This window comes from Botryllus schlosseri, chromosome 16 (genome assembly GCF_051294905.1).
Source record: "Botryllus schlosseri isolate E-star chromosome 16, Bs_hap1, whole genome shotgun sequence".
NCBI lineage: Eukaryota > Metazoa > Chordata > Ascidiacea > Stolidobranchia > Styelidae > Botryllus > Botryllus schlosseri.
The window spans coordinates 3,082,867-3,104,162 of NC_137251.1; the positions used below are offsets into that span (position 1 = coordinate 3,082,867).

General features: G+C 39.7%; 1 protein-coding gene across 5 annotated transcripts in view; it reads right to left on the reverse strand.

Moving 5' to 3' along the window:
- Positions 1–21,296, reverse strand: part of LOC145458784 (obscurin-like) — a 71,404-nt gene that overhangs the window by 15,024 nt on the left and 35,084 nt on the right. For 3 of the 5 annotated variants that reach the window (XM_080337269.1, XM_080337268.1, XM_080337266.1), the window contains 9 exons: positions 19,959–20,210; positions 19,027–19,162; positions 9,734–9,879; positions 8,509–8,760; positions 7,599–7,734; positions 7,154–7,363; positions 2,371–2,513; positions 1,876–2,127; positions 1,521–1,656 (listed from right to left, as the gene is read on the reverse strand). In XM_080337269.1, the coding sequence (XP_080193395.1) occupies positions 1,521–1,656; positions 1,876–2,127; positions 2,371–2,513; positions 7,154–7,363; positions 7,599–7,734; positions 8,509–8,760; positions 9,734–9,879; positions 19,027–19,162; positions 19,959–20,210 (1,663 nt within the window). The remainder of the gene's footprint in view (positions 1–1,520; positions 1,657–1,875; positions 2,128–2,370; positions 2,514–7,153; positions 7,364–7,598; positions 7,735–8,508; positions 8,761–9,733; positions 9,880–19,026; positions 19,163–19,958; positions 20,211–21,296) is intronic. The other 2 variants (XM_080337267.1, XM_080337270.1) reach the window with 2 other exon arrangements.

The window sequence follows — 21,296 nt, forward strand, 5'->3', positions numbered from 1 at the left end:
ATAGCCGAAAAAAACTATATAATTTAGCGATGGAACGATGCAAATGATTGCAAGGACAGGTTAGCACAATAGATCACCTAGTTTAGTGGATCCAGATATCACTAAAATATGCTTACACGCGTCGTAAATGATGTGTCTAAGGGAGAGTTGGACAAATATAAAGTGTTCGGCTCCTCCAAATTATATTAGAATTGGAATTATAGCTAGACATTTTTACAAAGTAGATTAGAATTAGAACTACTGATTTCGCAACAGAAATACAATAAAAATTAAGTTCATTTCATGTTAAATCTGAGTGCAAACTCACAAGTACGGGAATGGCAAACGTCTGGACAGCAAGCTTAGCTCGTTTTGGGCTGAAACAGTGATTCCCAAACTGTGTGCCACGACAGATTCTCAGGTATACAGCGAAACTTTTTGTAGTTTTTGAACAAAACTTCATAATTTCTTTAATGAGACATGCATCCTAGTATATGTGACTCTAAAGCACTCCGACTGCTTCATAGCCGATAAATATGCACATGCGACCACTACAGTGGAACCAATCAGAGAGAGAGAGGATATTCATTTTCGCTTGCACCATCGACATGCTTTGACGATGGATATGCGATCGATCTTTAGTAAGGTCACATAGCCTGCAACCCCGTTTCCCCCTCCATCAAGAACTTGAAATCACACCTTTCTTCATATTTGTTTCCAATCGCGCATCATCTCTAGCCATCGTGCCCCGTAATTCGTATAGAGTGTAACGCGGTGCCAAATAGAGAAGCGTGTTGCCAATTAATGCCAAGCGTTTTGCCAATTAAAGAGAGTCTTTTGCAGAGTACGCGATCTCTTGCTGAGTTAGTTTGCCGTTTGTACACGAGCAAAATTAGGTCACTGATTGCTACAAGCGTGCGCGGCAATCCTTGCTGATTCATCGCCTCAACGACAGGCCTTAACAATTGCATACACAAGAGGCCATGTGCGCAAGATATCATCGCTTGCGTAATCAGTCGCATCCACACACAGGACTGGTGCGCCCGACATAACCGTTGGCCTGAGCAATCGCATCTGTAATTGTAATAGGCCTCGTGCGCAAGATGTCGCGTGTCGCTGGCTTGAGCTATTCAAAACGCCAGCCTCGCAGGCTTTGGCTACTAACCACTCTCGTTTAGAGACAATGCCGTTAATTATATTGTGATCAGCGATCGTTATATCATGACTGTTCGACAGTGACATCGCAAAACAGCACAACATCGTGTACTAAAACACAGCTATTCATGTACTGAGAATGCAGGGTGCGCCCTATACATGGGTACAGGCTTTTTCCCAGAATTTACACGCCATTTTAAGGGTGCGTATTATACATGGGGGCGCACTATATTCGGAAAATTACGGTATATATTATATACAATGGTATATACATAAACAATAAAATAAACGTTAAATAAAAATCAGTGTCGTAATAAGCCCCACTGTCACGATTTTGCTAATAGTAATAATAATAAGCGGAGAGTGGTAAGATATTCTCGCGGTACCTTGTACATCAAGCTTTGCCGCGGACTTGAACCTGCCCGCATGAAATCCGTACTGGCCGGAATCTTCAGTCGTGCAATCATGTATGGAGAGCGCGTGATTACAGCCTTCCACTTTTGTAGAAATTCTGTTGGTCTTCTACGAGGAAAGGCGTCCATTGATTGTACGCAATAACAATTTCCAAGGTATACCAGATCAGTATATTAATGACTTCATCATTTCAAAACACAGATAGAATGTAGACATATAAGAGAGGAGTTGAAATGCCAAGGATAGTCCGTCAAGGAGTAGTCCGACTTCATAGCATGAGGAAAGCTTCAAGACAGGGCCTCAAACTCAAATTATTTGGTGCGTTACCTGAATTTGACTTCCGTTCTTAGTCCAGCGGAGCATCTGCGACGTAATGTTCGGGTGGGACACTCTGCTTTCGAACAAAACAGTTTGCGTTTCTTTGATTGTAACAGGCTTGATTTGGGATTTGATGGTGACCGCTTGCACCGTTAATCTTCCCGAGGTCTTGGTTTGACCGGCGTGGAATGAATACTCGCCCGCATCGTATTCGCATACGTTGCAGATGGTAAGCTTACGCACCAAACTTTGGCTTTGTATCTAAACACAGCGCTTAATGAACTCCAGTCGATAAACTACGTAAAATGGTAATGTAGAGATTAACGGATACGCAGACAAGTTAAAATGTGAAAAAGCTTTAGTATATCAGATCCGTTTCACCGATGGGAAGATAAGGTTGTGTGCTGTCATTTAAAATACTTGAGTACTTCAAAAATGTAGCAGTACCTCATTAATGACCACCTATGATTATGCCACGACAAAAATAACCACAAATCGAAGTACTTGAAATTTTTCAGAAGTCTGCAGAACCACGCCGTCTTTCGTCCAATACCCAGTAATTCCGTCATTGGTCACCTCAGCAGTGAAAGTGGCAAGTCCATTCTCAATAATATGCTGGTCTTGAAGCTTGCGGACAATATCGTTTGCTATAATAAACAAAACGCATGGAAATTTTACAACAAATTCCCCAACACAAACACGTCACTTTATTTGGATAATAATCGATTGTGACATATTCAATATTTTGATTATAAAAGTCGTCACTTCTTGCATCAACAGAGGAGGCAAAATGTACATTTACAACTCAGTATACGCCTGAGACCTGGTACGTAGGTAGGTATTAGGGTAATTGGGCTAATATGCTTGGCTTTTTCATCGGGATAACAAAAACAACATATGGTGAATTCTTGTGTCCGATTGTCTGGTCCTTTGCAAACAATTAATCTCCAATATGATTAGCGATTGCTGTCATACTGTTTCAATTATAGTTACGTTGTCAAAAATGCACCTAAACTTACTTCATCATTGGTTTATTAGCAATTTTATCAGTTCAATACACCACAAAAAATGCGATACAATGAATAGACAGGAAGATGTCGAAGCGACTTGGATTTGTCAATTGAATCGGACACCCACCTTGGCCTAGGCGTAGTAAAGAGCAGGCATGCACACTGAATGAAAGTAAAGAATACAGTATAGAAAAAGAAAGCGACAAGAAATAGGGCGGCATGTCATGGGAAGCGAGATCGATAGGTCAGTCGTGGTCCGGTAATCTTGAGGATGGACTGTATTTATTTAGTAGTAATTGCTTGTATTTCGACTTGAATGTGGACATGCTCGTCGACTGTCGGATGGCCGGCGGGATACTGTTCCACACATCAGGTCCGGCATATTTGATGGAGCGATGATCTTTTCGGTCGATCATATGATATTTGGACGACGTGGACGCGCGTGTGTTGTACTTGTGCGCTTTTGATTCAGAGGTAGAGAAGTCATTGAAATATTCGGGGCAACGACCGCAGTGAAACTGATACATGAACTTGGCGATTTCTAGTTTCCGCATATCTTCTATGTTTAGGACGCCGAATCTCTTCAGCAGCGACTTATTGGATGGGCAGCCAGGCCCCTTTGGGGCCCTAGCTATGATTCGGAGCACTTTATGCTGTAGTTTCTGCAGTGGCTTGAGTGCAGTTTTACTGGCAGCCCCCCAACAGAGGATGCCATAATGTAACTTCGATTGGATTAAGGATTTGAAGAGTATCAGGAGAACCCATGCTGGCATGAAGCGCCCAAGGCTGTAGAACAGGCCGCACTTCGGTGATAATTTAGTTTCTAGGGATTCAATATGACTCTTCCAGGACATGTTCGAGTCCAGTAAAACTCCGAGATATTTGGCATTATCTGTGTTGGAAACGGGCTGACCAGCGATATTAACGGTTAGGTTATTTTTTGAATTTACTGTCAGCAATTGCGATTTCGAGGCGTTTATGCAAAGGTTGTTCTGGGCCGTCCACTCATGGACTTTGGGCATTTGGTCACCAGTCAGGGCATCCAGCTCTGCCGTCGAAGATGCGGAAGAGAGGAGGTGAGTATCATCAGCGAACAGTGTGGTGTTCAATGAGGAGGTTTCAAAAATGTCGTTGACATATAAGGTGAAAAGGACCGGTCCAAGTACTGAGCCCTGGGGCACACCACAGGTCACCGGGTGAGGAGAGGACAAGGTGTCTGAGATCGCAACCATTTGTTGGCGTCCAGTGAGGTAACTTTTCATGAGCTCAAGTTGTGGGCTCCGAAGTCCGTAACGCGCCAATTTCGAGATGAGAATTTTATGGTCTACGCAGTCAAACGCTTTTTTTAGGTCGAGAAAAATGCTACATCCCACATTTCGCTTCTCTGAGATATCATAGTACTGTTCGGCCACTGTTAGGAGGGCATGAGCGGTTTGGTGTTTGTTTCGGAAGCCAAATTGTTGAGGGGAAATGACAGACATTTTGGCGAGGAATGAGGACAGGCGGGAGAGGAGCAACTTTTCGAATACAATCCCGATGCATGGGAGAACGGATATCGGACGGTAGTTGGTGACATTAGTTCTATCCCCAGCTTTGTGTACAGGGACTACTCTGGCTTTTTTTAGATAGCTTGGGTAGACTCCATTTTCTATCATGAAGTTGAAAAAATGGGCCATATATTGACCGATATGCAGGCTTATCATTTTTAAAAACCATGATGGGATTTGGTCATAGCCGTCGGCCTTGTGCGATTTCAGTTTGTGGATGGATACTTCTACTTCGTATTTGGTCGTAGGTTCAAGCACAATTGACTGGGATATCGATCTCACCTCTGACCTGGCCGATACAGGTTTTGTAATAGAAGAAGCAATATTTGGGCCTACGTTACAAAAATATTCATTGAAGTGATTCGCGATGGCCGCCGGGTCTGAAAGTTTGTTTCCGGTATCCGAATTCACAATTTCCGAAACAGACTTAAGCTTATCGCAAAGAATCAGCTACACCCGTCAGATTGATACCATAAAATCAAAGTGTTGTTTACTGTTGATTTTTTAACGGGACGTCATGAATCCAAAAAATGCCAGTAGACGGTGGCATAATTATCTTTGAACCAGAGATGCCACTCCTGGGTTTTTCCACCCAGATCTGGGTTTTTCGAGCATCACCTGGGTTTCTGGTTTTTTTTTCAACATCGTGTTCGTCAGGTCAATTTTACGGCGCAAAATTGATTGTTAGATTAGTAAGATCTTCTAATGTCGACGAATTCCACTGTGATTGAAACGGCAGAGTCCAAAGAGACCCATTTACTATTAAAATGAGAGGTCTTGGCGTGATGCGATAGAGCCCTTCGTTAAATACTGACTACTAGGTCGCAGAAAGTCATGTTCACAGGGCAACTCTGATTTAGGACTTGAATGCTACCGGTAGCGCTGCAACAACTTCGTTGGCTGTCAGTAAATAGTATGTAACTGCTGTAAAGTATGCAATTTATGCACATGGAAAGACCAATTGTTGATCTAACTAATTTACCATGTTCACATCAGAGCATATTCACTTTCAACAGGGACACTCAAAGAGAGACATTTTGGGCAACCAGGCAAGTTATTCAGAGTGAGAGGGGTTTGTTAAATGCAAATGTACTCTTGATTTCATGATTTGGCAGTTTCTTTTTCGACTAAATATCCCAGATAAAAGTGTTTGTCCCAGGTTTAATGATTGGAAAGCTAATTCCAATCTATCTGGTCAGCTAGCAGTCACTAGAACTACCCTACAATCATCCTCACCATAGATGGGGATTAGCATTGTTACTAACATTACGAATATATAAAACACTACGTATTGACCCCCCATACCGAATGCCTGGTAGCAATGTATCGAGAGGAAAACATCATATTTCGATGGATTTGCTCATTAAACTGAGCAACATGCATATTATAGTATGGAAATGAGCCGTTGGGATTTCAATATCAAGGGCTAAAACTTCTTCTATGTCCGTATAACTGTCATTGATGACTCTCAGTCATTGTTTTACAGCTATATCATAGAAATTTGAGTGAAATAGAGGATCTGGGTTTTTCTGGGTTTTTTTAACGTCCAAATCTGGGTTTTTCCAAAATATCTCAGTGGCATCTCTGCTTTGAACGTTTGAGAACCACTGTGTTAGCTGGTGGTTCGGTAACTTCGGAGGCTGATCAGCATTCAGCATTTCCTATACCTTGCAGCATTCCTCATTCTCATTTAGATCAGGCTTACTACCGACTTGATATGTTATCTGGATTCAGGTGTACGAGTTCTGAGTAAACGTTAACAGGTAGTTCCATGCCACAAAGGGTTGAAGAGTACTGATACAAAGATCATGGTCTCTGTTTGACTACTTATATTACACCACACTGCTACAATGTTACACCAAGCTGCTTGAAAGTAGACTATAATTCGTTTAGGACCAGTGGTATGTGATGGTTAAGAAGATATTTTTAACAAAATCTCACGAAATCATAGAGTACAATTTAGCGGCGTTTGACAGTGAACCTATCAGACAGCAAACTCACATTTCCTTCAAAATAAACTCAACAGTCCAAATAAAGTTGGTCATTTTAACAGGACTTTGCCTTACAGAGACTTCAGAATAACTTCCCACTGAATTAAAGCTCAATTCTTCGTTATAAGCTGGACAGTTTTGTCGTAATTACATGTCGGGTTTATTCTGATTTTTAAAAGTTCACCTGTCCGCGGAATTTTATTTGAAATTTTGCCGGACCGCGAGCTTAGAAAGCTGAGAACAATTCATCTAATCCAGCGGTTCTTAACCTTGTCAGCACCCCCAGGGGGTGATTTGGATTTCGAAGGGGGCAGAGACGCTCAGGGGGCGTTGGGCTCAGAGGGGCGGTATGGGGGGCGCAGAGGTGAACGCAGAGATTGGCACGTATTGCCAATCGCAGAGGTTAATTCGGGATGTGTACATCGGGCTCAAATCAGATGACATGAGCTCGTACTCGATGGTTGTTATAAATAACAACCTTGATTTGATCCCGAATATAGCAGATACAATTATTACTAAAATTGTAATTATTTGAGTGGTCCTCGGGCGAGATTAAAGCGCGAAATAATTCCAATAGTAAATCCCAATCCATATAGACCTACCGGACTTCGATCACTCACCCATTGTGTCTTACTGCATTCCTTAAAATAGGGGGCGTCAGACCCAAGCAATTTGTGAAAAGTTGGAATAAAGGTCAAGAACCACTGATCTAAGAAAATCTGTAACGATAAAGAATTACTTGGAGTGCCTTCACCTTTGCCAGAAATTCTCCCAGAAGTTTTTGTGGATCTAGCGACAAAGCTGCAAGCCCCAGTATCTCGCTGCGACACGTCGCGCACGGTCGGGCTGCATCTTCGGTCATCCTTTTCTGTGATGTATTTCGCACTGCCTTGTTTAATCTCGCTATTTTCCTCCAATTTCACGTTGTCCATTTTCGCCAGAGATAAAACTGAGAAATTGAATGAGATTACGAATTAGAAAAAAATTTGGGTTCAGTTTATATCAAGTCACAGTTATCATAAGCATGAAAACGCCATATGTCTATAAATATATATAGGGATCCCAGAAAACAACTATCATAGACATAGCGGGCAAGACTTGTGATATGATAAGTGCCACAATCATGATTTCACCAATACGGTAGTAATAGTATTAAGAGGAGAGTATCGTGATTCTGATGGTACCTTGCACATCCAGCCTTGCCTCGGTTATATCATCGCAGACTTGAAACGCGTACCGGCCAGAATCTTCAGCCGTGCAATCCCGTATCCGAAGCGTGTGCCTGTACGCTTCCACATTTGCAGAAATTCTGTAGGAGTCCTACGAGGAAAAGTGTCTGCTGGTCATACGCCATCATAACTTCAAGATAACTCAGTTCAGTATATTAATACGGTACGCTCTCGTATTCGAAATTTCATGCTGGTGACGTCATATTTTGATACGATTGTTGATATACAATGTTCTTTCCAATTCTCTACTAGTTGCTGACGATTACCCCCGACGAGTGTCAGCCGAACATATTCGGGTTCATTTCGATATGAATATACTATTGAATTGTAGGGCTGGGCAAAATCGAGTACCGGAGTGATTCGATTCTGAATCATGTAATATGCTTCAAGTCGAGTGACCGCCAATTAAGGTTTCAAGGCTTCAACAGTGGAAATTAGTATCGAAACTATAATTCTCGTTGATAAATTAACTTTCAGTGGTGAGAAGCGCATTATTTCGGTACTCATAAAAATTGTCTTTTACCACTATACTTGAATCATTAAAATTAATACTCAATTCAGGTCCGCGTACTCGAATCATTGTGCCCAGCCCTAATCAATAGTATATTGAAGTTCAGTACCTCAAAGAAGCTCTTCATATAAAAAGAGGCATGTGAAGTACACCAAATGGAAAGCAACAGGAGATAACAGAAAAGGATATGAGGTGAAACTGAAGTGGCATTTTCTCCATATGCTAAATAGATACGGTTCGTCATACCGTGGTCCTGTGATCTCGAACAAAGACTAGTATTCAGTCAGTAGAATCTGCTCATCTTTTACAGTTACCGGTACAATATTTACAGATACAATTTATCTAGAACGTTACCTGAATCGCCTCTCCGTTCTTAGTCCAACAGTACATATGTCGCAAAATGTTCGGGTGCGATACACTACATTCAAACACGACATTTCGCGTTCCTTTGATTATAACCGGTTGGATTTGGGTTCTGATGCAGACCGCCTGCTGCAAAAATCGTCCCGAGGGTACGTATCCTCTAGTGTGGAAGGGATACTGGCCTAAATTGTTCTCGTATACGTTGCCGATGCTAAGTTGGTTCGCCCGCCAATTGCTTTGTATCTAAACACGGCCCACGGTCAACTCTAGTCAATAAACCAGTGTTATGATCAAGTGACTACCTCTAAGTCACCAGTCGTCTCGGGTCATTACAAATTTTGACCCGAGTCAAATTTTCTAAGTATGAAGCGTGACTCAGGTCACGAGACGGACTTCAGTCCTGCTACTTGAAAAATAGGGCCAGAAACTATTGGGACTGAGGAAAATTACGATAATATGAATGCGAGCCATTCTATGTCACTTGAGCAGTGTTGAAAAATGGGTTGAACCGGATTGAACTCAAAACTGAGCAGTGGACACAATGACTCGGACTCGGTGATAAATTGAAAATGACTGGACTTGACTCGAGTCAAAACTGTAAAAGTGAGATGGACTTGTGACTCGAAACCTTGTGACTTGGTTACAGGACTTGGGCATTCTATGGCCTACATATGCGTAGAAATACTAGACTACGTCAGTAACTATCAGCCAAATAGATAATAGGATATGAAACTTGGTGAGTAAATATTGCGCTGAAACGATTCTAGGGCGATAAATTGCAAGAGGGGCAACCTCAAAAATCAATTTGTTTCCAAAGCATTCATGCGCTTTCTTTGAATCGCAAAATGAATAATAAAAACAAAGCAGGCATATGTAACTAAAGCAGGGAATTGATGATCAAACACTCTTGACGTTACCATATTCTACATGGGTGCACGATTTTAGTAAACTTATAATAGCTACAAAAAAGCGCGTAAGTCGGAAAGTGGGGCCCATTCTAAAGCACCTATATCAACACGAGGTTCCCCGGTGACCGTTTACCTCGTCTACCCCAAAAGCCACCACTACGGTAAAACCACTTTCTACTTTTTATAATCTAAGTAACAATTTACACCATGATACAACATAATTCATTGCAGAGCTTTCCAATGTTGTTCGTCTTGATGACGTCACAACAAAAATAACCCACGATTATAACTTCCACAAATCGAAGCACCTGGAATCTCTCAGAAGGAATCACGTTTTGCACAAGCACGCCGTTTTTTGTCCAATACCCAGTAATTCCGTTACTGTACACCTTGGCAGTGAAAGTGGCAAGTCTTCTCTCTATAACATGGTGATGCTCGCGTGCGGTATCAATCGCTATAATAAACGACACACACGCATAAACGGAAAGAAAATGTTACAACAAATACACCAACAAACATACCCCTTTGTACAGATGATATTCAATTTTGATATATTTGATACATTGATTATAATTTAGAATATCATGAGATTCCGCGTCGGAGGTTTATCTGGGGTCCTCTGCCATGTCGCTGTTCTTAAGGCGACAAAAAAAGCCCAGAAAAAGACCCAATGAAAGAATGCACTCACAAGGAATGGAAAGCAGAGTTGGATCAATTACATTATTTCAGTTCAATTACAATTACAATTACTTTTATGAATGTTTCAATTACATTACAATTACAATTACTCCATGCTAAAAATATCAAATTACAATTACAATTACAATTACTCCTTGCATGCTTCAATTACATTACAATTACAATTACAATTGCTGCTGTTCAACATGTAATTTAATAATCATAAATCCAACCGTGCTCCTTGACAACCGTAGCGTCGTATTTAACAACAATTCAAGTCTAGTTCAGATTGTGTAGTAATAAATGCGTTTATGTGCGTACATAGTATGCTATGTGAGATGTCATTGTGACGTAATATAAGCGTGTTTTGAATGCTCGGTAATTATGGCTCACGTAATTGGAAATGTAAAATGTTATTTACCTAATTTCCTTTGGGTTAGGATTAAGGATAGAGTGCAGTATGTCGTTGAAAAAGTATTATAATATATGCACGTGTTGGATTTGCGTCTATAGTATATAATTAAAGAAATAATATTATTTTTATCGAGGGACGTAGGAATTAGGATGAGTGAAAACAAAACCGTGCTTTGTCAGATAAGACGTTATATAATACCCAGTGGTCTGGTTAGTTAGCCAGACGAAATAACGATGCAGCATCGTGATCTGAAATCGTATTGTAGATGAATGCACCGACAAACATACTGCAGAGCCGGCTAAAAGCAGCAAACTTTGTAGTCCTAGAGCTGGCGATCCATACGTCCAAATTTGATGCATCTGGTCTTTATCGTAAGCTATTGATGTACTAATTCCGAAAATACAAAATAAATCTCGTCAGGGCTATGTAACTGCTCCAAAATAGCCGTTTAAGGCCGACTGTTCTGAAAAGTGAGAGCGCTGCAGCAGCATGACCACAGCAATTACCAATTACGCCCAGCGATTGTTCAGAACAATGCCGATTCCCAGACTTTCACGACTGTTTTGGGATGGTACCATTGCCTGGAAATATACTTTTATTCGGAATCAGTGCGCACTAGCTTTCGATTAGGACCATACATATCAAATTTCGACGCTTGGATCGCCAGCTATGGGAATATCAATTCTGCTGCTTTTAGCCGGCTCAGCAGTTCGCTTCTCGGCGTATTCAATCGTGAGCCACGTGTTGCGAATCCATCCGTTGGTTAGTAATCTAAAAATTGTATACAATAGCAGCGGAGGCCAGCATAGCGGCAAAAATAAAAATTCGCCCGAAAGGGCGCAGTCAAGGGCTTCCGCGAATGGATCCACCGAATTCCTTGTCGAAATTTAAAGAGAATGCATCATAAGTCAATTGTTTTATGTTGTGCTTGTCAGGTCTCAATAGCAATTTATTGTAATTGAAATTGTAATTGAGCAAAATTTTTGTCAAATTACAATTACAATTACACAAAATAAAATGCTTCAATTACAATTACATTACAATTACATTGAAAAATGTAATTAATTACATTCAATTACAATTACAAATTACAATTGATCCAACTCTGATGGAAAGAGCAAGAAAGGGGACAGACATTAGCTTTAATATGAAGTCAAGTACTTTAAAAGATCTCTAAAAATAGCCGATAGTAAATAAAATAGGATTTGTATGTACCGTACCAACCATTATTATTGATGTTATTGACATCATTGAAAATCTTAAAGATATTATTTGCAAAGTGCCTGCCATTCACTTGCATAGAGAAGGAGCAATGCAAGATGCATCTCATAACTGATGAAATAGCGAATCGGTGTAACTTTTGGAATATACCTTGATACGGTGAAAGAGTAAATACATCGTCCAGTTTAGCAACTGACAACATCACTTTTAAAATTGATGCAAACATAACCGAACATTGCTTCCCACTTGACAAAATCAAAAAAATTCTAGAGGTCGCTCGGCCACTTATGTCGAACAAATAGTGCAAGTCGTTCATGCATACTTGACTAATAGGGTGGAGTGAAAAATGGAAAATTTTGAATTTCAAAACGGACACTTGATATGTGGTGCCAAATTGAAAAAAAATAATTTCTATAATAATTTTGGGCTCATGCACCCTCTAGTGGTCGTGCAATTGCACCGAACGAGCCAAAAATAGCTAATTTCGCTATATATTGATTACCGCTTATGCTAGAAAGCTGGTTTTGGGCTTGAAAGATGCGGAAGCAACAAGTTTCTATCTCACTTCCACAGAACTTTTGTCTTAAAAATGAACAGAAAAAAAGTTACAAGCAAATTATTGATTTTTAGGCTGTTTTTAGGTAAAATTAGGCACTGAAGCAGTGGCTATGATGCCAAAAGCTTGTAGTGATTGATCTTATGACTGACAACTCCATATTAAAAGCACATAAATTGCAAATCCATATTGAAAACACAAAAACATCAATTCTATATTGAAAAAAGATATATTTCAATATGGATTCACGACCAGAGTATTAGTATGCACAAACTTTAAAATCTTGTTTCGTAATAAAGGATTTCATCTGCTTTCGAGATTTCAGTCTTTGTGTGATGAGGCCATCTCTACGTTCTAATCCCGACACATGGGCAATGGGCATATGCTTCAGTCACCACTTTAACGTCTCTTTCCACTGCCTGGTTGTGCCAAGGATGATTGATCCTTAATGGTGATGACCTTGGATTTTCCAGCTCAAGATATGAAAAGCTTTTGATTGCTGGTGGATGTTCCGCATTTTTAGATGCAAGTTGACAATTTGGTGGTATGACTAGGCCTTGATGTTTATAATTGGGATTTTGAACAATCTGATTCTAGTGTCAACGCTGTTTTTAGGTTTCGGTACATTAACATATCCTCCTTCTAGGTCGCCAATTGGAATCTGATATTCTGTTTGATCTGCTCATAGTTATAGACTTGCAAGTCTTCTGAGGCCTTCATCATCATCACCAAGCATTCCCAGATGTGCAAAACATGCCTTTTGTTGTAGCAAAGATAGTGCAAGGTTACGAATTGTGTACTAGAAAGCTTTTGTAACATGGGAAACTATGTTGCAGAAGTTTTTAGCACCATCAACAATGGAATTGTGCCTTTTTATTTCAAACCATGACGGAAAATAAACCTCAATGCAGAATTGAGCAAGATAGTTCAGATCGCTTGATGGATGACTTTGTCGCACATAGAAACTCAAAATTCGGCATGTTCTATGTGGGACTGAGCAGTGGTGGCCCTAGGATTGGGGGGGCCCTGGGCGAAACTTCCAGGGGGGGCCTCATATATCTATAAACGCAGCTTCTGGGGGCTACGCCCCCCAGACCCCCCTCCCCTCTCCATACAACTATTACATATTGCATGTCTACAGATTACGTCATACTATATCGAATGATGATGCTGTATGTAACTATTTACTATAAAATCAATCACAATGTACACAGGCAACTGTGTCATTCAAGTTCAAGATGTGATTTTCATGCGTGAAAGTAATCACAAATACAGTGGCAATGGAAACTTAAGAAAAAGTTCATACTTTTTCAAGGAAACGATGGCAGGATTCCAATGACTCGACTAAGGATATTTTGGTGACTCGACTTGGCTCAGATCAAAATATAACTAGAATTGATATTTGACTCGGTTACAACCCTGAATGAGGACCAATAGCTAATCGATCACCAAGGTGACCAAACAATGAAGTTTATTGAACACATACATATAATTGAAACTTCCAATGAATGAAGAAACTACCATGACCGGACAATTGAATTGATGCATTTAGTACTTCAAAAATGTAAAAATCAAAATGATGATCTAGCAAATATGACACCAAAAGTAAAAAAGAACAACTAAATGGAAACTATCATACGGGTACAAAATGATATTGGCTTCGTGTAAACTTACCGAAGCAGTCGAGACATTATGATTCATGAATACTCAAAACAACAACAACAACAAATGACAGTGACTTCCCTTCTTTGAAAAGATGACTCAACCAAGAGGAGTTTATGGTCCTCAAGAATTATTACCGGATCACTCAACAAGGATTAACTCATGGACTATATTTGTACAGTGAAAATAAAATGATTTATTCCTAACAGCTAACACAGCAAAAGTACCTACAGAAAAGAACAAATACCGGTATATTACAAATCACCACTTGTCCCAGAAGTTTCCTAACCAAGACAGCTGCATGTTTATGGTAAATTTTACAATGAATGCTTGCAATGGTACCGGTCATAAAACAGCTTAGCCAGACAATATCGTCTAAACGCCTAAAGATAGAATAGAAGAAGCTCTTGATCCTGACAATAAAATGAAGTAAGGGGTCAGAACTAGGCTCATAATTTTCAAAATCAGTTCATACACAGCGTCAAATTCAAATATTGTTGGCGCAACACTGTCCACACGAAGATTTCGAACGCTAGTTTTAAGAGGAACTTAACATTATCCAAATCGCCTACTTCTGCCTACAACATACATTGCTGTCTCAACTTAAAAACTATATATTCCTAAAAACTCATTTTTCAGCATTCTTATAATAGCTTCCATATGATGACTAGTGATGAAAATTTTCAAGTTGACAGAAATGAGAGGGATACTCCAATGATTTTCATTAGCAATGACTGTAAACTTAGTGCCGTACACAAAAAGCTAAATTGTAACTTGAATTATATATTAGATCAACTTCTACAAGATAGCTCATGTACAGACTACAGACCTACCAGAAATTCTATCAATTTTACGATGGAATGAGCCGGAAAAGCTTGTTTTTCATCATGCGCTGGCTTGAAAAGCTGGATATTGCATTTAAAAACTTGAAATTGTGATGTAGGCTACTAGGATATATTTCAAAATCACTTGATCCAAATTTCTGTCAAATTTCAAAACTGAAATAAATTAAAAAACTGAAATAATTTGTTTTAGGGCTACTGACATGGAGTTAGCCTGTTACCGAAAATGAATGAGATGCACCGGTCACTGAAAATATATACTTCCTGTATATACTGTAGTAGTTTCTTGTCAATGTTATTGTAATTTTAAAGCACTGAGAAAAAGGTGTTGAATATTATTCAAAAATATCATGGAATTGATAATCCTTCACGACAAAATTTTACGTTAGCGGATGCGATCGCGTCTCACACACAAATCACCAATTTGATGATCGACAACCGTTTACGGTACCATATTTTACATGGGTACATATTTCACGGTTATTCGCAAAATGTTAACTATAAATTATTTCAATATAAGTAAGCTCTTATAACTCGTGCAGAAATTCAATTATCAACAACTGTTAACAGTACCATATGCTACATGGGTAGGCCTGCATGTATTTTCAGTTATTTGCAAAATGATAACAAAAAATTGCGTGAATGTAGCCCCCCCCCCCCCCCCTCATATATCGAAGTAATCTCGTACAACGCGTTCAGGATTTAATGATCAACAACTGTTTACGGTACCATATTCTACATGTGTACATATATTTTCACGGTTATTCGCAAAATGATAACCAAAAATTGCGTAAATGTAGGAGGGGCCCCCCTCATAAATCGAAGTAAGCTCGCACGCACAACGCATGCAGAAATTTAATGATCGACAACTGTTTACGGTTGGCCTACCATTCTACATGGGTAGGTCTGCATGTATTTTCACGGTTATTCGCAAAATGATAACCGAAAATCGCATAAATGTTGGAGGGCCATCCCTCATAAAATCAAAGTAAGCTCTTTTAACGCGCGCAGAAATTTCATGATCGACAACTGTTTACGGGACCATATTCTACATGGGTGCATTGATTTTCACGGTTATTCGAAAAATGATAACTAAAAAAATTAGAATTGTGATTGACCCCTTTTTACGGTACTGTACCGTATTCTTTATGGATACAAGGATTTCCATGGTTATTTAAAAATGGTAATAGTTGTAAAAAAGCGCATAAACCTGAGAAATAGTTGGTAAAAAGCGCGTAAACCGGAGAAATAGTTGGAAAAAAGCGAGTAAACCGAGGAGGGGGGGCCCCTCGAAAGCGCGTAAATCAACCAGGGGGGCCCTGGGCGGCCGCCCACCTCGCCCACCCCAAAAGCCACCACTGGGACTGAGTCATCCATAATTGTACCTTTTTATTTCAAACCATGACGGAAAATAAACCTCCATGCAGAATTGAGTAAGATAGTTCAGATTTCCTGATTTTTTGAGGTTCTATACATAGCATACATGTGCGACAGAGTCATCCATCAAGCAATCTGAACTATCTTGCTTAATTCTGCATGGAGTTTTATTTTCCGTAATGGTTTGAAATAAAAAGGCACAATTCCATTGTTGATGGTGCTAAAAACTTGTGCAATATAGTTTCCCATATTACAAAGCTTTTTGATACACGAATTCGCAGCCTTGCACTACCTTTGCTACAAGGAAAAGCATATTTTGCACATCCGGATAATGTCTTTTCGGAATGCTCGGTGATGACATAGGCGCCGAACGCTAATTTTCCTTAGGCATGCGAGTTCGATGACGTCACAAAGGAATGACGTCATGATCCGACGGAATTGATAATTAGGGATAATATAGCATCAATTCATGAGAGTTAAGTGCCTGCATAAATGCCGATTATGCAATATCTTCGTGTTAACAAACTTGCGCGTATGATAAGCTTGTCAACGAGTCCGGAAGTGCTGTCAATTAGCGAGTTCCTGATCGCTAGCGAACAATTAAATACGCCGCTTATCAACGCGTATTACGTAACCTCGGCGACGATTTGCGCAAGGCAAAATGTCAGAGTTGTTATGGAATCTGTTCTATAATGGCACGGACTTCAGGTTGTTCAAACCTTTCTCGTCTTTTACAACTCAAGCCTTGACAGTTGACACACATCTTCTGATGGTTATGTTTAGGTATTAGCGGAATTCACTTACGCATGCACGGCGCACTCACAATCGCACCTGTCTGCGGACATTCGATGTTATTCAGGTCAGCGATGTCGCTCTTTAATTACAATCGCTAACCAACAAACACCTAACGGCATTGTCACCAAGCCATCGAGAGATGGGAGCCAACGCATGCTCGGCTCTAGACGTGATAGTTGGCCAGCGATGATATCTTTCGTACCAGGCCTGTTGCAGATGCGATTGTGTAGGCAAGCGATAATATCGTGCGCGCCAATGCAGATGCGATAGTGCAGGCAGCGATGGCACCGGGCCTACTGCTGATGTGATTTCATGCTCAAGCAAGTGAAACTAGGCTTGTCGGAGACACGATAAAGCAGGCAAGCGTCCCAAACGATGATTGCCGAGCGCACGGCAATGAATGACACAATTTCGCGATCATCTCAGCGGGAGATCGGGGTTTATGCCGATTCATGCCAAACCGAATTCTAGGCATGCCGCATGCCTAAAAAAATGTCTAGGCATGCCTGGCATGCCTTGCATGCCCAGGTTCGGCGCCTATGGGTGATGATGATGAAGGCCTCGGAAGACTTGCAAGATTACAACTATGAGCAGATCAAACAGAATACCAGATTCCAATTAGCGACTTTGAAGGAGGATATGTTAATGAAACGAAACCTAAAAACAACGTTGGCACTAGAATCAGATTGTTTAAAATCCCAATTATAAACATCAAGGCCAAATCATACCACTAAATTGTCAACTTGAATCTAAAAGATATGGAACAGCCACCAGCAATCAAAAACTCAACATATCCCGAGATGGAAAATCTAAGGTCATCTCCTCAAACATCCTTGGCACAACCAGGCAGTGGAAAGAGACGTTTAAGTGGTGACCAAAGCATCTGTCCATGTGTCGGGATTTAACCGTAGAGATGACGTAATCAGAGAAAAACTGAAGTCTCAAAAGCAGATGAAATCTTTTAATACAAAACAAGATTTCAAAGTTTGTGCAGACTAATACTCTGGTAGTGAAATCATCTTCGAAATATATCTTTTTTCAATATGGAATTGATGGCTTTGTGTTTTCAATATGAATTAGCAATTTATGTGTTTCCAATATGGAGTTGTCAGTCATAAGATCGATCACTACACGGTTTTGGCCTCGTACCCTGCTTCAGTGCCTAATTTTACCGAAAAATGGTCTAAAAATCAATAATTTGCTCGTAACTTTTTTTCTGTTCATTTTTAAGACAAAAGTTCTGTGGAAGTGAGATAGAAACTTGTTGCTTCCGCATCTTTTAAGCCCAAAACCAGCTTTCTAGCATAAGCGGTAATCAATATATAGCGAAATTAGCTATTTTTGGCTCGTTCGGTGCAATTGCACGACCACTAGAGGGTGCATGAGCCCAAAATTATTATAGAAATTATTTTTTTTCAATTTGGCACCACATATCAAGTGTCCGTTTTGAAATTCAAAATTTTCCATTTTTCACTCCACCCTATTGACTAAGTAATGCATGCAGACAAATACTATTTGACTACTCCCAAAATTTTGTTTACGTTTATTCGTAATGAGAGTATCTGTACTTGTCAACAGTATTGTGTTTAGTGTTAGAATTTGCATTATTTGCCAACTCGTAGACAACAGCCGCACTTGTATTCTTTTTATCCACATAATAATTATACAGGATGTGATATATATAGATATGTATCATTTTGAATGATTTATACATATTAAAGTATTCAATGTTCATAGCTTGTCTATGTTGTTAAAACTTATAACGAACGAAACAAGGACGGATATTTCAATATGATGACAATCATACTAATTGCACAGTGAGGATTTGCTTTAATTAGCCAAATTAGACAATTAGACTTATCTAGTTATTCAAGTCTGCAATGTATGCAATGTCACTACAAGACGTTGTAACAAAAGTTGAATGGTATATGATAAGCATTCCGTTTATTAACCCTTATAAATGAAGCACAGAAAGCCTGTGATGTGACAATCTCAATATCAGGATTTTACTAATATTTAATAATACCAAGCAGTGACTAGTTATTCTCAATGTACCTTGCACGAAAAGCCTTGCCTCGGATTTATCCTTGCCAACTTGAAATGCATACAGGCCGGAATCTTCGGCAGCGCAATTCCGTATGGAAAGCGTGTGCTTGTACCCTTTCACGTTTGTGGAAATTCGGCCGGTATTCTACAAGGAAAAGTGTCCATTGGTCATACACAATCACAACTGCCAAGGTATCACTGTTCAGTATAATAAAAATTTCATCATTTCAAAACACCGCAAGATTATGATAAAATGAAAACCTATATCGAGTCGAAGTGCTTAGGGGTACGGTAGTCTTTCAGCCAAGCATCCCACTTGACCTGGAAGAAGCAGGGACCTGATTTGATTCCAAATCGAGTACTAGGCTACGACTCAAGTATTCGGGTATGACTCATTATGACGTCATCAAAGTATGTAAAATATGCAAATCTCAAAGATCTACCTTTGACGTGACCTCAAAATACCTCTCCTACACCACATTAGGATAATGCTACACTGAAATGACAATTCCAGAAACGTGTGTATCCTTGTACAACAAATTTTCGATGCTGTGATACGGCCAATCAAGGTTTGAAGGCTTCCACGTTGGCAAAAAGTATTGAAACTATATTACTGGTTGATAATAATATAATATTTGTGGAAAATTAAAATAGGCTCTAACTACTACATTCGGATTCCAGTACTCACGGCATTGCGCCCATCCCGATTTAAAACATATAAATAGAGTAGCCTACTTTACACTGAGCAAAAAGTAAAAGCTAACAACAGAACAGGACAGGCGATAAAAATGAAATGGCATACTTGGGTATGCTAACTAGATACGTCATATCGTGATTCGGGAATCTCCAGAGAAAACTAGTACTCGTTCAGAAGGATCTGCTTATCTTTTACAGTTACAAAACCACGAATGGAAAACGGATTTACAGATCTCATACATTACCTGAATCAGACTTCCGTTCTTAGTCCAGTAATTCATATTCGGCGTAATGTCCGGATGCGATACTGTACATTCGAACACAGCCGTTTGCGTTTCTTTGACTGAAACCATCTCGAGTTGGGATTTGATACTGATCATTTGCACCGCTAATTTTGCTGAGGTCTTGGAACTACCAGCGTGGAAAAAATACACTCCCGCATCGTTTTCGCATACATTGACGATGGTGAGTTTATGCACCCGCCGTTCAACTCGCATCTAAACACCGCATATCGTCAACTTCGGTCAACAAACCTCATAAAATAGGGATGTGCATATTAACGGGTACACAAATGATCACTAGGCGACATTTTTCAAATTTTTCATTCTTTTTTTCAAGCATTTAATTGCGTTTACCTAATTTGATTATGCTAATTCGGAATTCGCAGTCAGAATTTACGCATCACGTCACACTTTTTTGCAAAAATTGAATGAAATTTTCTTGAAAAACGGCTGTATTAAGGGCACCGTTCCAAACTTGGACTTCCGATGTGAGAACCAACACAGTTTGAATATAATTCCAAGCAGAATGAACTTAATTTTACAAAAATTGGAATTCAGGGTCAATACCATTGACTCTTTTATGCGGGTTTTACCAATGTAATATTCATATGCTGGATGACATTTGAGATTTGACACTTGGATTCCCAAATATCAGTAGCTGTTTGATGGTCTATATTTCCAAGTGGTTAAACTATGAAGGAAGTTGATCAATGATCTGTAATCAGTCAAGAGTCACACGATTTAGATCAGTGGTTCGGAGCCGCATTTCAAACTTCAGAGTACGTATGGAGCCACATGAAAACACTCCAGTATAGGCTACTTATAACGAAAATATAAAGGTAGCTAGCCTACCTCTTGATCTCACCATCCAGCTGATTCTAAAGCATGCACATTGCACATAGATTTCGATAGATTCTATAACGGTTATTTTAGCATTGATAAACGCAGATTGGCGAGTGCTATACATTGAAATATACTGAAAATGCCTATCATTACTATAACATACTATTATGTGATAGCTCTTCATACATTTCAGCACATAATGCACAAGGTTGCAGGGATTATACATTGAATAATATTGAACTTATTGCAATTTATACTTGACTATGAACCGTTATTTTGATGTTAGTAAGTGCCAAAATTTACTCTTCAGAGACGATACATAAAGGTCTATGACCAGCAGAGCTCAAGATATATCCATGTCTGACGGACACTCATCAATGTGTTTGACGCCAAGTCTGCTATAATTCTCTTTCCCGGTTTTCAGAAGCGGCGTTGGACGGGTTTAGAAACGAATAATCC